The 15,558-nt window shown below is 51.7% G+C and overlaps 2 protein-coding genes across 6 annotated transcripts in view; one reads left to right on the top strand and one right to left on the bottom strand.

Annotated features, from left to right (window-relative positions):
- LOC140197839 (ephrin type-B receptor 3-like) overlaps nt 1–1,526 on the top strand; it is a 55,099-nt gene extending 53,573 nt beyond the window's left edge. For both annotated transcript variants that reach the window (XM_072258329.1, XM_072258328.1), the window contains exon 4: nt 116–1,526. In XM_072258329.1, coding sequence (XP_072114430.1) covers nt 116–396 — 281 coding nt within the window. In that variant the 3' untranslated portion in view covers nt 397–1,526. The remainder of the gene's footprint in view (nt 1–115) is intronic.
- A 1,076-nt stretch (nt 1,527–2,602) lies between these two features.
- LOC140197837 (actin-like protein 6B) overlaps nt 2,603–15,558 on the bottom strand; it is a 61,723-nt gene continuing 48,767 nt past the window's right edge. For 2 of the 4 annotated variants that reach the window (XM_072258321.1, XM_072258322.1), the window contains 2 exons: nt 11,092–11,178; nt 2,603–8,945 (listed from right to left, as the gene is read on the bottom strand). In XM_072258321.1, the coding sequence (XP_072114422.1) occupies nt 8,865–8,945; nt 11,092–11,178 (168 nt within the window). In that variant the 3' untranslated portion in view covers nt 2,603–8,864. Of the gene's footprint in view, nt 8,946–11,091; nt 11,179–15,558 lie in introns of those variants that run through there. The other 2 variants (XM_072258323.1, XR_011886035.1) reach the window with 2 other exon arrangements.

Below are 15,558 nucleotides of genomic sequence, written 5' to 3'. Positions count from 1 at the left end.
TTTCTTAGTTAAAGCCTCGGCGTTCGTTTTTTTAAACCCCCACCCCACCCCCATGGGTCACCAACTATATCCCAGGCCTTCATAACTTCACTAACTCCACCCTCCCTCCCCACAGAAATTGAAGACTATGTGACGCTCACCCCCACCCAATCATCCCAGAATGACCCGCGCCCCTCCTGCATCCAATCGGAAGAGCAGATTGCCCTCTTGCGAGCCAATGGGCGCCTGCTGGAGGAACAGGCTAGGACCCTGGGACAACTGGTACGGGCGGTGGGGGCCCTCAACGCCACCCTCAGTGCCATCTTGCAGAGGCTTCCCGGACTACTGGAAGAAACGGCCGAGGGTGAATCCTCGTCGGATGCTGATCCCGGGGGGGAGGATGGAGCTCCCAACTAACGCCATAGACATTGGAAGACCCAAGGGATTGTGGGCGGAGCAAAGAACTGCCGGAGGAATCTGGCGTTCTGCAGGGTGCAAGGAACTGTCGACGTTTCGGGTTCGAGACCTGGCATCGGGATTGAACGGAGAGGAGATGGCCAATCTCTCTCTGTCTCCCAAACCCCAACTTTTCCCCGTCTTTCCATCTCGTCTCATCCCTTATTCCCCTTCCCCCTCCCATCGTTAACTGGAGCTCGGGGCCATTTTAATACCCCGCCCCTTCCCCCACAGACCTCTCTGTCCTCGGCCTCCTCCACCGCCAAGGCGAGGGCAAACTCAAGCTGGGTTGTGGGGGGAGGGGGGCGGCCGTATCAGCACCTCATGTTCCCCCTGGCTTGAACATTGGAATTTCCAGCAGAGAAAATCTGCAGAAGCTGGAAACCCAAGCAACAGACAGAAAATGCTGGAGAAACTCAGCCGGTCAGGCGGCACCTATGGAAATGAGTCGAAGCCAACAGCTTTCATCGGGACCGGAAAGGAAGGGAGAGGTCAGAGTAAGAAGGTGGGGGGAGGAGAGGAAGAAGTAGAACGTGATACGTTAAACCGGGAGGGGGGGAGTGAAGAACTGGGAAGTTGATTGGTGAGAGGGATAAATGGCTGATAGCAGAGGGTAGAAGACCGTGTGAGAAAGAGGAGGAGGAGAGCTATCTGAGAGAGGTGATGGGCAGGTAAGGAGATAAGGAGAGAGGGAAACAAGAATGGTGAAGGGTGGGGGGGAGGCAACAACTACAAGAAGTTCGAGACTTCAAGAGATCGATGTTCATGCCACGAGGTTGGGGTCGACCTGCGCGTAATGTAAGGTGTTGCTCCTCCAACCTAAGTGCGGCCTCATGGCGGCGGTAGAGGAGACCATGGACTGACATGTCGGGATTTCCATTTTCCAGCAGCTCCTTTATCCCCTTTCTCTCCTCCTATCTCCCCAGTTCCTCCCCCTCCCCCCCATCACCCTGTTTACTTCCCCCTCCCATAGTACATAGAGTCGTTTTCTGTGACTCTGTTACGTGGGAAATGGTTCTGGGTCGCGAGTTATGAGATTTTGGAGTTGCAATTATGGAGAGAATACATGTTAAGAAACGTATTGGTATAAAGGCGTAAAAGAAATTTGCTTTGTGATTAATTGCGTCCAGAGGGGAGGGGTTGAGGAGGGCCGTGGTCGAGAGGAAGGGGGAATGCGGAAACTGGAAAAGACCCCGTCGGCTGGTTTGAAGTTGGTCTCAGGGAGCGAGTGGCGCGTGGTTTAAAGCGAGCGGCAGACAGGGAGTGAATGACACGAGTTTTTGGCTGCAGCTGGTTTCCAACACATCAGGAGCCTTATCCCTACATTATTTAACCTCTTCACTTGGATTATCTTGGATATGAATTGCAGCAATTGTCCTAGTCTGCAACTCGACCTTCCCTATTTCAGTGACCGGCATTCTGTCCTATTCAATCAATGAGTATTGATCCTGGCATATTGCCGTCCCTGCGAACCCGATATCCGCCCCCCGCCCCCAGCCCTGCCCGATTCTCTTAATCACGAAGAGGATTTGGAGTTCGGGTGCTAGCTTCAGAGGACAACAGTCGGGAGTGCCCCGTGATCGCTGGCCGCACATTGGAAAGCGGTCCGGGAGTTCAATAGGCTGGAGAGGAGAGAACATTCCGGTCACTGCTGCTGTTCTCGGCTGGCCAGGAAATACAGGACGTCCTCTAGGTTCAGCACTACTTTGAGGTGCGGTAAATTCCTGGTGCAGTTGACACTGGAATCAGTTTTATGTTTGGAAGATGACGGTAATACACCTTCAAATTGGACTGCCAACCGCCATCAAGAGGAGAAGGAGCGGAGGAAGAAGAGGAGAGGAGAAGGAAGAAGAGGAAGACGGCGACGAATCTGACTCCCCCGCGGGTCTAGAATGGGCATTTTAGTCCACGTAGCGGAGTTGGACTGCATGGCTCGTTTCCGTGCTGCGCGACTATCGGCGTAGCCCATACGCACATGTATAACAACCCCAACATTTGCATTTTAGATACGACACGGCCATGCGATTAATTTCCAGTAAATCCAGGATTCCAATGAGTGGGAACCGAGTGCAGTACCAATACCCAATCGGAGCTCTCGGAACCGTCGGATTATCAGATAATTCCTTGTACAAAATTTCCACAAAGGGACGCGGAAACTCTGTTTATTTTACCGAGCTTTGGTCCTTAATTAGACTTGCTGAGATGTCAATGCGTCTCCGAGGTGCGGTGTTGAACCTTTGCGGTGTCAAAGGTCTCGACCCGGAACGTCGACTGTCCATCTCCCCCTACAGTGGGCCTGCCCGACCCGTGTGCGGCTCGGAATCCCTTCCCGAGCCGCCAGTGGAAGTGAACCACATACAGTAGATTCTGCAGATGCTGGAGATCCAGAGCAACGGACACAAAATCGCTCTAGGTACTCAGCAGGTCAGGCAGCACCTAAGGAGTCAACGTTTCGGATCCGTTTCGATCACCAGGACGTCCCATTCTCGATGAAGGGCCTCGGCCCAAAACGTCGACACTTACTTCCCCCTCCATAGATGCTACCGGACCTGCTGGGATTTTCCAGGGGAGGGAGGGAGAGAGGGGGAGAGAGAGAGAGAGAGAGGGAGAGAGAGAGAGAGAGAGTGAGTGTGTGTGTGTGTGTGTGTGTGTGTGTGTTCAACTGAATGTCCTGAAGTTCTGTTTCACGGCGAAGTGGGGAGTGTCCCGGAGCTCAGGTCCAGGAAGTTCAAGGCAGAGCCCCCAACAGTCCAGGGATTAAAATTGGGGATGATGGAGAAGCCAGAACAATGGAATCATAACGGAAGTATTAAAATATCACGCTTTATCACTTAAAATGTTCACAAAGGGCAAGATACGATTCACAGAGAAGGAAAGGGAAAGGGCGCTTTGGGTGGGGTCAGGTTACAACAGGAGGCGTCCCTATCCGATGGGTTGTGGTAATTGAGAGGCCAAGAGGTGGAGGCCGGGGGAATATTTGGAGCAGAGGTTACTCCCAGCAGCATCATCCCTTAATCCGGGCCATCCAGACGGGTTAATGGGATCTTGAACGGAGAGAGGGTGGGAGAAGAGGTTCAGTCCGTTCGCCACGAGTCGAGGGAGGAAGGAGAAACCGGGGCGGCTTCTATTGCGATTCAGGTAGATCCGTTACAGGTCATTCCCCGGGTTCCGTTCCGATCCGGAGAGACGTCTGGAAACCGGAGTCGTCCGAATTCCGGACACAGACTCCTCGTCGCCACCCCGCCCAGCTGGAGATGTCCGCAGCGCCGCCACGGAAGCAAATCCACCCTCCATTCTCTCAGACACTCGCTCTGTGATCGCGGGGCCGCATCCACAACTGGCAGTCGTAACCTGGGGAAGGGACTGCGGATTGGAACGGGCCCCGACAACGGGGTTACCGCCTCACCATTGCGCATTGCTCACCCATCGGAGGCCGGGGATCGACGGGGAAGGAGTCTGAGGCGAGACTGTAAAGATTAATCCGGGCGGGGGGGGAGGGGGAGGGCAGGGCACAGGGCAAATGAGTACCCATTCCTGTGGGGAATAAAATCTCTCTCCCTGGGGAAGACAAGAACATAGGTCTCTCTCCAGGAGATCAAGGACATGGGTCTCACTTCTCTTCCTCAAGGAGTGGAGGGGGAAGATTTAAGTGCACAGGTCTCTCTCGGGGGGGGGGGATCAGAGACAAGGACACTATTCTCTCTCTTGGGGGGCAGACAGAAGGGCACTGTTCTCTCGCTCTTGGGGGGTTGCAGAGACAAGGGCCACAGTTCTCTTTCTCTCGGAGTGGGCAGGAACAAGGGCACTGTTCTCTCCCTCTTGGGAGAGTGGCAAAGACAAGGGAACTGTTCTTTCCTCTTGGGGGGCAGAGAGGCCACTGTTCTCTCGCTCTTGGGGAGGCAGAGGCCCAGGCCACAGGTCTCCGTCTTGGGGACAGAGAACAGAGACTAGGGTACCGTTCTCTTTCTATTGGGGAGCAGAGGCAGGGGCACAGGTCTCTCTCTGTCTTGGTGGGACCGAAACAAGGGCACTGTTTTCTCTCTCTCTCGTGGGGGACAGAGACAAGGTCATAGATCACTCGTGTGGGACAGAGACAAGAGCACAGGCCTCTCTCGGGGGAGGGGTAGAGTCAAGGTCACAGATCACTCTCTTGAGGGGGCAGAGACAAGGACACGGGCCTCTCTCTCTTTCTTCCCCCCCCACAATGGGGTGTTTCTGGGACTGGTGGACGACGCTGTGACCCCGGGGCATTCTGAATGGCGATGGCCGAGCTGTAATTTCAAAGTTTTCGTTGTGAATGGTGAATGATAGTAATGTTTTGCTGTGATCACCGACTAGGACTCCTTTGAAAACGGATTAAAGAAGGGGACCATCATTATTCCGTTTCCAAAGGCCTGGGGAAACAAAGGACGAAGACAGGGAGCTGGGGCTGTCACTAACTAGGGGGTCGCGACCCGCGCCCTCCCTCCTTCAGCGAGACACAGGACACTCTCCCGCCACAATGAATGGTGGAAGAAGGTCTCGATAAAAGACTTTACCTCCAATGGGGTGGATGGGGTTCTGAGAGAGAACCCTGGGTGATTTCCGTAAGCGGGGGATAAATAACGGAACAGGCTTGATGGGCCGTATGGCCTAATTCTGCTCCTGCGCATTATGGTCTAAGCTCCACCTGATCCTCAAACCATAGTAGGCGACGATCATGCGTTGCCTGGGGGGGGGGGGGGGGCTAATCCACGGAGAAATGTCCCTGATAAACCCCGACGACTGGCCGGCCAGTAAATCGGGGAGAGCTTCCGAAACAGGAGCTACGAGCTCCCACCCGGAGGTGGGGAACCGGCTGGAGTTGTACCAAGTACCGGCAGGATTAGACGGGAGCCCCCGGCTCCAGCTCAGTCAGTCAGTCCTCTCTCCTGACATGCTTCTTCCCGTCAAGCCAACGGGCCTCGTCCTCGGTGGTCCTGCCCCAGGCGGGGCAGGGGCATCACTCCAACGACCCCTTCAGGCACACCGGCCTCCCGTCCATCGTCTACACCCCCCCGATTCCTCGGGACTCGAGAGCAGCCAACATAATCAAGGATGCTTCCGACCATGGATATACCCTCTCCCCTCCCCTCCCACCGGGCAGGAGAACACGTACCGCCAGGCTCAAGGACAGATCCTACCCCACTGTTATCAGACTCTTGAGTGGATCTCTGGTGCATAGAAGAGAGCAGCACAGAAACAGGCTATTCTGCCCACCATGTTGTGTTGTACCAGCTAAAAAGCAAACCAAAAACTCCCAAACACTAATCCCTCCTCCGTACACCACGTCCATATCCCTCCATCTTCCTCACATCCATGTGCCTATCCAAATGTCTCTTAAAAGTCTCTAATGTATTTGCCTCTCCCACCATACCAGGCAGCGCATTCCAGACATCCACCACTCTCTGAGTAAAAAACTCACCCCTCACATCCCCTCTCACCTTCAATGCATGCCCTCTAGAAACCCTAAAGATGTACCCTTGATCGACCTCGTCGTGGCCTTTTAAAAAAACCCTTATCGTGTGCCCTGCGCCGCACTTTCTCTGTAACTGCAGCGCTATTCGACGCAACACACACAAAATGCTGGAGGAACCCAGCAGGTCAGGCAGCATCTACGGAAATGAATGAACAGTCGACGTTTCGGACCAAGACTGGAAAAGGAGGGGGCAGACACCAGAATAAAAAGGTAGGGGAGGGGAAGGAGGATAGCTGGAGGGTGATAGGTGAAGCCCGGTGTGTAGGAAAGGTAAAGGGCTGGAGAGGCAGGAATCTGATAGAAGAGCAGAGTGCACTACAGGGGAAAGAGAAGGAGGGACACCGGGGGAAGAGATAGGCAGGTTAGAAGAGGTAAAAAGCCAGAGTGAGGAATGGAAGGGGGGGGGAGGGAGATTTTTTTTTTGCCAAGAGGAGGTCAATATTTATGCCACCAAGTTGGATATTACCCAGACGGAAGATAAGGTATTGCTCCTTCACCCTGAGAATGGCCTCCTCTTGGCGCAATAGGAGGTCATAGACCGACATTGAACTAACACAAACATTTGCCCCATTCTGTTAATCTTTTCTTTCCTTGAAGTGTTATGTATGGAACGATCTATTCGGGTGGCATACCGCTTAGCACAATCGTTTACATCACCAGCGATTCACCGATCAGGGTTCAATTCCCGGCGCTGTCTATAAAGAGTTTATACGGAATTTCCGTTACATTTTTTTGGTGGGGGGGGGAGAGTACTCCAACTTCCTCCCATGTTCCAAGCATGTACAAGTTGGGGTCAGCGAGTTGTAGGCAAGGCACTGGAAGTGTGGCGACACTTGTGGGCTGCCAGGTACAATCCTCACTGATTGGATTTGACGCCAAGGACTCATTTCACTGATTTGATGTACGTGTGACGACAATAAACAGGTTCCAATTCCCTCCCTCCCTCTCATTGCCGCTGTCGCCCAGCAAAGGTTGGGGTCTCATTCACCATTCCCCTGAACTAGGGAGTGTGCCATCAACCCCGCCCCCCCCACCTCCTCTTTGATATACGGGGAGGGGAGGTAATGCTAATGGTTCCACAACATGGATGATCTAACTGGGCAAGGAAGCGCTCTGGGAAATCACTGGGCAGAAACCTGGCTCAGGAGGAAACAGACCAATCACCAAAGCAGGCCCTTTGGCCCATCCACTCCGTGCTGGCCTCCAATCTCATTTATTCTGCCATGCCACATCTCCCTGGCTCCTCCAACAGGATCGTCTGTTGTTCTTCCCAAATCAGGGGAAGATGGCCAAATCAGGCAGTGGTTCCTCGGCAGTTTGCCTGTGGCCTCCAGTGAACCCTGGAGTCAGCCTGCGATCTACTGAGTCCCGCCCAGGGTGGGCTGTGTTGAGAGAATGGGCAAAGAGCAGGCCATTTCCCCCTCCCGTCAAATCTCATCCCACACCTATCCCCGAAACCTGCTAGGTGCTCAAACTGGTGATTGGTTTATTATGGTCACAAGTACTGATGCACAGTGAACAACTGATTTGCGTGCAGTCATTTCATCACATCAGTGCACTGAGGTGGTACGGGGGAAAGCATTAACAGAATGTAGTGTTACAGAGAGAGTGCAGTGCAGGCTGACAACAAAATGCAAGGGCCATGCCAAGATAAATTGTGAAGCCAAGAGTCCACCTTATTGTAGACACGAGATGCTGGAAATTTGCAGCGACATATACAAAATGCTGGGGGCCCTGGAAATAAACAAACCTCACTGTGGGCTGTGACCCTCCATCGTATTGTGCCCGAGTTCCGTTCAACAGCCCTACAAGCTGTCCTTGGGCCCGGTGGTACGCACTTTCAGGCTTTCGTATCTTCTGCCCAATGGGAGAGGGGGAAAGAAAGAATGCTCAGGGCAGGTGAGGTCCTTGACTGTGTTGGCTGCTTCACTGAGGCAGTGAGAGGTTTAGACAGAATCCGTGGAGGGGATGTGATGTTCCAAGCTGCGTCCACAACCCTCTGCAGCTTCCTGTGGTCACATACTGAGCAGGTGCCATACCAAGCCAGGGTACATCCAGACAGGATGCTTCCTATGGTGCATTGATAAAAATTGGTAAGGCAAAAGGAGAGGCGCTGGTGAGCTTTCTTGGCCTTGGTGTCAATTGCAGCTGATAGCATGGACAGGACAGAAGGAAGAGACCTTCCCTGGTGGAATTCCTGGGCAAGGGATGGTTAGGAGAGTGGGCAAGGGTGGGTGGGAGGGTAGCGTTGATAAAGCCGAGGCCAGGCTATGAGCTGTGGGTCAGGCTGGGGTGGGGCTGGGTACTGGAGAGGAGGGATAGGCAAACTCTCCCACTGCCCCAACCAGATCAGGACCTGCAACGAGACCATCACCACCTACAAGGTCACAGTCAATGTCTGAAGGGGCTGATGTGGAAAAGGGAGGGTGGGGAGCTGGCTCTCGTTGGGTGTCGACTCCAGGAGGAACCCACTGGACCAAATGTCCTCACTCTGTGTAATCCAGAGTGAGGGCAGCTCCGTTCATCACTGGCATCTTCCTGTGAGGGTGAAGGGTGACCACTCTGCCATAAAGGACCTCTCCCGCCCACCCATCCCTCCCCAAAACGGCAGCTGAAAGGCTGCAGGCTGGAGGCTCCTCGATTCCAGGGATCTGGGTCATGGTACCCCTTCATGGTAATGTGATTGGGCTGAACCTAGCTCAAACTAGCAGGCTGGGCCTGGTCAGAATCCAAGTCCAGCACTGGGTCAAGATCCCATGTATGGGGAATGGAAGGGGAAGGGAGAGGAGGAAGTGGACAGGGGCTGGAGGAAGGTGAGAGAATGGGGCTGGGTGGACAGAGGAAAAGGTCAGCTTCCCAGTAGATTCCGGTGTCCTTCACCCCCATCCCCAACCCTGCCCTCAGATGTTGGGGAGGGAGGGGTGCCTGCTCTTCAGGGGCACTTTCGCTCGACGCACTGCTTCCCGCCCTCTTCGTATTCCTGCTTGGAGATCCACATCTGCTGGAAAGTTCCCTGTGGGGAGAGAGGGTGGTAGTATCAGGCCCACAGAGCCATTCCCGATGACTGACTTGGGCCCCAGACCCAATGCTTCCACATTTACTGAGTGTACTGACAGGACTAACACACACGAGATTCGAGGCTAAAATACCAGAGATATTTCTCCTGTAGATGCTGGACATCTTGAGAAACACACACACACACAATGCTGGAAGAACTCAGTAGGTCAGGCAGCATCTATGGAGAGGAAAAACCAGTCAGCCTTTTATCAGGACCAAAAAAGAAGAGTTGGGGGGGGGTGAGAAACAGAAGCCAGATTAAGAAGGTGAAGGGAGTGGGGAGGGGGTGAAGTAGGAAACTGAAGAGGTAAAGGGCTGAAAAGGAAGGAATTGATAGGAGAGCAGAGTGGACCATTGGAGAAAGGGAAGGAGGAGGGTACCCAAGGGGAGGTGAAGTGCAGGTGATGAGGAGAGAAAAGAGGGGAAACAGAGTGTGGAATGGGGGAAAAATGAGAGCAGGGGGAGGGGAGAAACAACCAGTAATTAGAGTAAGTGATGTTCATGCCATCAGGTTAGAGGCTACCCAGATGGAACATGAGGTGTTGCTCCTCCACCCAGAGAGTGGCCTCATGGTGGCAGTAGAAAAGGCAGTTACTTCTCAGACATGTCGGAACGGGAAAGGGAAGTCAAATTGAAATAGGAGGCCACCGGGAGACCCTGCCTTTTGTGGAGATCTGGAATAGGTGCTGTCGTTGATATTGAAGATGATTATCAGATTTTGCCGAGGGATCTTCATCAGTGGATAAATGGGCTGAGGAATGGCAAGTGGAGTTTAATTCGGGTAAGAGCAAGGAGTTGCATTTTGAGAAGACATATTAGGGTAGGACTTTCACAGTGATGAATTGTGTCCTGGGGAGTGTTGTAGAACAGAGGGACCTGGGAGTACAGGCGCATGGTTCCCTGAAAGTGGAGTCACAGAGAGGGCAGTGAGAGTGGCTTCCGGGCACGCCAAGAGGGCAGCAGCAGCAGTGCTCCGGGTGTGCCACGAGCAGCTTTTGGCACACTGGCCTTCAGCAGCCAGGCCACTGAACGGAGAGGGTAGATATTATTCTGTGTTCGTCACCCCGCCGTGAAAAAGATGCCTTGGAACTGGATATAGTGCAGAGAAGATCAATGAGGGTATTGCCGGGACTTGATTGCCTGAGTTATGGAGTGAGGTTGAGCGGTTAGGACTTCATTCCTTGGAGTTTAAGGGGTGAGAGGTGACCTTACGGAGGTGCACAACAAATTTCATGATATATATGAGTGATGATAAACCTGATTCTGAAATGGGTCTCTATTGTAGACTGGGAGTGGGAAGTGGGCAGGGAGTGGGAAGCATCAGAGAGACATTCTGTAATGATCAATAATCCAATTGTTTGTGATTAAATTACCTTGTCTGGCGTCTCAAGGCTGGGTGTGTCCGCACCTGTGCCCCCTCAATCCCACCCAACATTCCCTCTCTGCACCTCACCCTTCACCCCTCCCACAGCGCACCACCCTCGCCATTCCCAGTATCTTCTGCTCCCACCAGATTTACAAACTCACTCTCCACTCCACATTGACAAATACAGTACTATGCAAAAGGCTTAGGCACAATACTGTATATTATGTCTTTCCAGTTACCAAATAATACTTAATACTACTGAACTAATACAAAGCTAAGTGTTATTATTTCTGTTTCCCAATCACATTCCTATTTTAACCAAATACAGTACTGTGCCAAGATTTTGGGCACTATATTATATGCTTACACCCAAGAACTGTACATTAACAACACCTGAAAGATACTCAGACAGATCCATGGATAGGAAAGGTTTAGAGACATATGGGTCAAATGGGATGTTTGGATGGGAATCTGGGCCAACACAGATTAGACGTGCCAAAGGGTCTTTTTTCCATGTTGAACGACATCCCACCCACTGTCTACTCAACAATCTCCTTCCTCCCCCCATCCCCATCCATATTACCTCCCCAACCTCCCCTTGCCCCCACCGTTGTTCCGAACTCCCCATCCAACTATCCACACCCCACTCCATCATCACCACCTCCTCTCCTCCACTCTGTACTAGCCACCCACACCCCCTCTCTCCGACCTCCGCCCCCAGCAGATGTTCACTCACCAGCGAGGCGAGGATGGAGCCCCCGATCCAGGGGCTGAAACGGCGCTCCACCGTGCTGTTGTTGGCGATCAGTTTCAGTCGCATGCTCTGGGGGAAGACGGGACAACGGTAACCAGGGTGGGGTAGGGAATCACCGGATTCGACCCATCCCTGTGCAGTCTGACTGGCTCCCTTCCTCTTTATATTTCTTCCTAGATTTCTTCTTTCCTGCAAGTGAGGCTGTTCAGGCCATCGTGTCCAAGCTGACTCCCAGAGCAGTCTCAATCCCCCAATACTTTCCCTGCAACCCTTTCTCTCCACGTTATCATACTCCCCATCATATTCCCATCAACTGGTCCCTAAATTCAATTCCTCACCCAAATACTAAGCGAGTGATTTACAGCGGCCGTTTAACCACCAACCCTGGATGTTGTTGGGATGCGGGAGGGAAATGTAGCACCCGGTGGGAAACCCAACGGGGTCACAGGGAGAGCGTACTGCCTCTGTGTACACACACACACGCATCATTGGAGGTCAGGATCAGTCCCAGAGACTCTAACCACTGCGCCCATGTACCATTATTAGACTGAACCCTCCCATAATTATCTTCTCACACTCCGAATTCTCACCCCCTTTGCACTCTGAAACCACCCATCCATTTTGCACTCTTGACCCTCAGCTCCGTTGCACCCTGACCCCTCAGGCCCGCTCCTCGAATAGATGCTGACGAGCTGCAGAGCGACAGCACCACCAAACGGCTGTAGCCGGTACTGGCGTCCGCTCCTCCTCTTGTTTCTCCCCCCCCCCGGGGGCATAGGACCCTGGCCACAACTCAGGGAAGCCTAGAGATGCCTACGCAACTGGAACATCGGTCCGGATTAGGCTCAAGAAAGGAAAATGAAACGTGTCTCTCTTTCTCTCTGCATTTTCATGACTCATTCCTTCTACACAATCGAAACCAGCCTTTCCCTTCTCTAATGTAATCTGCTGAGTATTCAGCTTGGTGCAGATGCAGAACTGTTCATTCTCTCCCCTCCCCCCTCCTTTTGGGTAGAAAATAGTAAATCAGAAAGCATGCATCCGTTAGTCTTGTGAGACCATGGATCTGCGTCTGGAAAGTCTTCAGTCTCCAAGGCGCAGGCCTGGGCAAGGTTGTATGGAAGACCAGCAGTTGCCTATGCTGCAAGTCTCCCCTCTTCACGACAGTGATGTTGTCCAAGGGAAGACCCACACAGCTTGGCACCAGTGTCATCGCAGAGCGATGTGTGTTTAAGTGCCTCGCTCAAGGACACAACACGTCGCCTCGGCTGGGGCTCCAACTCACCACCTTCAAGTCGCTAGTCCAATGCCTTAACCACTCAGCCACGTGCCCACACAAAGAAAGCATGCACCATTAGGCTAAAGGATCGCTTCTAGGTTCCCTAGTACGAGATGGGCCCTTGTCTTTACAATCTACTTCCGTATGATTTTGCATTTTATTGTTTACCTGCACTGCACTTTCTTGGTAGCTGTTAAACTTGATTCTGTATTGTTATTGTTTTACCTTGTTCTACCCCAATGCACTGTGTAATGATCTGATCTGTATGAACAGTATACCAGACAAGCTTTTCCCTGTAACTCAGTACATGTGACAACAATAAACCAATACCGTTCTGCCCGAGGGGTGTTTCATGGTGAAATATTTCGAGGTGTCATTATTGGTAACAAACTGCTGGCTCTCAATGTTGTCAGTGGATGTTACTGAAGTTCTGTGATGCATGGATTAGACTATCAATTCCACGGTGGACTGTTTCAGTTTTAGGGTTTTTATATTCTGTGCTTTTGCCTGTTTTTTCCTGTTGTCACAATTTGTTAGTTTTTTGTGTGTGAGGGGTGGGGGCTTGGGGGTTGGTGTTCTTGTTGCCATTTGGCATGTTTTGTTAGATTTTTTTGTGGGGTTGACTATATCATGTTGCCATTCTTTTTTTGTGGGGGGTGTGTTTGATGTTCTTCTTTGAATGGATTCCATGGCTTTCTTTGTTTTGTGGCTGTCTGTATTTTGCATATATACTTGGATAATAACTGAACATTTGAAGGAAGTTTCTTCTTTGATTAAAACCATTTTCTGAGGACTTAGAGCATGTGGATGAGAGTATAATGTTCAGTGGCATAATTTATTCCCACACCCAGCACAATTTGGAATTCTGTTATTGCTTTCCCTTACACTACCTCAAAATATTATAATAATTTGATCTGTACGGACAGGATGCAAGACAAACTTTTCACTCATCTTGGTACATATGACAATAATAAACCAATTCCAGTTTCTTTCAGCTACATCCATGACATCTCAACAGCTTTCAGTTCCCTAGCCCTAACTGTCTCACTTTCACCAGGCACAGTCACTATAACACATCCATCCCCCAACAGGAAAGTCACTTCTTCCCGGGAAACAGACCCGACCTATTTCCCTGACATCAACAACCACACCCCCACCCTCTGTCTAGGAGAACTGGTCCTCACCCTCAAAATCTCCTCCTTTGGTTGGTTCACCCTCCCCCCAACTTTCTCCAAACCAAACATGACCCCAGTTGCGCCCATCTTTCCTTAGGCTATGTAGAGCAGTCTTTGTCCCAAGCCTTTCCCCCGCCCTTTCTCTGCTACACAGTCGATCCTATCAGCACCCCTGCGCTGGCTCATCAGTTTCATTGACTTTGCCGCCAACTCCCACTCTGCCCTCAAACTCACTTTGTCACATCTGTCAAGTCTCTCTCCTCTTTCCTCATCTCCCTGTCACCATCCAAGATTATCCACTCTCCACAGATGCTGCATTCCTCCAGTGCTTTGTGTGGTTCCTACTGACAGTAATTATTAATGTCTGACCATCACTAATGTGAGTGTGATCCACTGTGCACCTAGTTAAAATAGTGACCTACTAATCAATCCTCCTGCAACCAGTGTCATTGTTAGACAGCGTACGGCCAGTTGATAGTAACACGTCAGGTAAAGGGTCCAGACCCAAAACGTTGACTGTTCATTCCCTTCCACAGACACTGCTTGACCCAAGTTTCTTCACTCTGTGTTTCTCTAGGTTTCAGCATCTACAGTCTTGTGTCTGCTGTCCAATCCTCCCACCTGCATTGTCATCCAATTGACAATGACCTACTAAATCAGTTCTCCTATCACCAGTGTGGGGTGGAGATACGTCCCTACCAAAGGAGGCCCAAGGGACTCTTTCCCTCGGCTAGCCCACAGGTCACCCTTGTGCAAAGTGAAGCACCTGCTTTACACACCGATCAGGTGGGTGGTTATATGAGCAGCTGATGTACAACACAAGAGCTGGTTATGCGTCCGCTGATGCCAGACAATTTCTGAACAGTATTGATAATGGCTGCGGGGTGTGTGGCGGTGGGGGAGTTGCCCATCTTGTAAAGACACTGCCCAGAAGCTGGCAATGGCAAACCACTTCTGTAGGAAAATTTGCCAAGACTAATCATGGGCATGGAAAGACCATGATTGCCCATGTAATACCACATGACACACAATGACAGAACTACCAGTATCACTGTATGCCCAGTTGACAGTAATTGCTGTTTGGTCTTCCCACCACCAGTGTTGCTGAAGTGCGCTGTACAGCTCGTTCCTAGTGACCGCTAAGTGGTCTTCCCAACACCAGTGTCGCTGAAGGGTAATGTGCCCCTATTGCCAGTGCCTGCTGTTTGGTCCTCCCAGCACCAGGTGTGGTTACAGTGCGGTGTTTACAGGACAATGGCCACAACCTTCACAAGTTAAGGAACGATGCAGGGCCCCATTTGTGCACTTTTCTGTCAAAATCATGTTAACACCATGGAGTACACACAAAATGCTGGAGGAACTCAGCAGGCCAGGCAGCATCTATGGAAAAGAGTACCGTCAACATTTTGGACCAAGACCCTTCATCAAGACTGGGGAAAAAAGATGAGGAGTCAGATTAAAAAGGTCAGGGGAGGGGAGGAAGGAACCCAAGGTGATAGGTGAAACTGGGGGGGGGGGGGAGGGGAAGAGAGGGGTGATGTAAAGAGCTGGGAAGTTGATTCGTGAAAGAGATACAGGGCTGGAGAAGGGAGAATCTAATAGGCAAGAACAGAAGGGCATAGAAGAAAGAAAAGGGGGAGGAACACCAGAGGGAGGCAATAAGGTAAGAGGGGGAAACGGGAATGGGGAAGTGGGGGGGGGCAATACCAGAAGTTCGAGAGATTAATGTTGGAGGCCACCCAGATGGAATATAAGGTGTTGCTCCTCCAACCTGAGTGTGGCCTCAGCGCGACAGTAGACGAGGCCATGGACTGACATGTTGGAATGGGAATGGGAGTGGAATTTAAATGGGTAATCTCTGGGAGATCCCGATTCTTCTGGCAGACAGAGTGTAGGTGCTTGGCAAAGCGGTCTCCCAGTCTACGTCAGATCTCACCGATATACAGGAGGCCACACTGGGAGCACCAGATACAGTATATGACCCTGACCAACTCA

The sequence above is a fragment of the Mobula birostris genome, chromosome 5 (assembly GCF_030028105.1).
Source record: "Mobula birostris isolate sMobBir1 chromosome 5, sMobBir1.hap1, whole genome shotgun sequence".
Classification (NCBI taxonomy): domain Eukaryota; kingdom Metazoa; phylum Chordata; class Chondrichthyes; order Myliobatiformes; family Myliobatidae; genus Mobula; species Mobula birostris.
The sequence above is the reverse complement of the archived record's forward strand: the minus strand, read 5'-3'. Positions and strand labels throughout refer to the sequence as shown.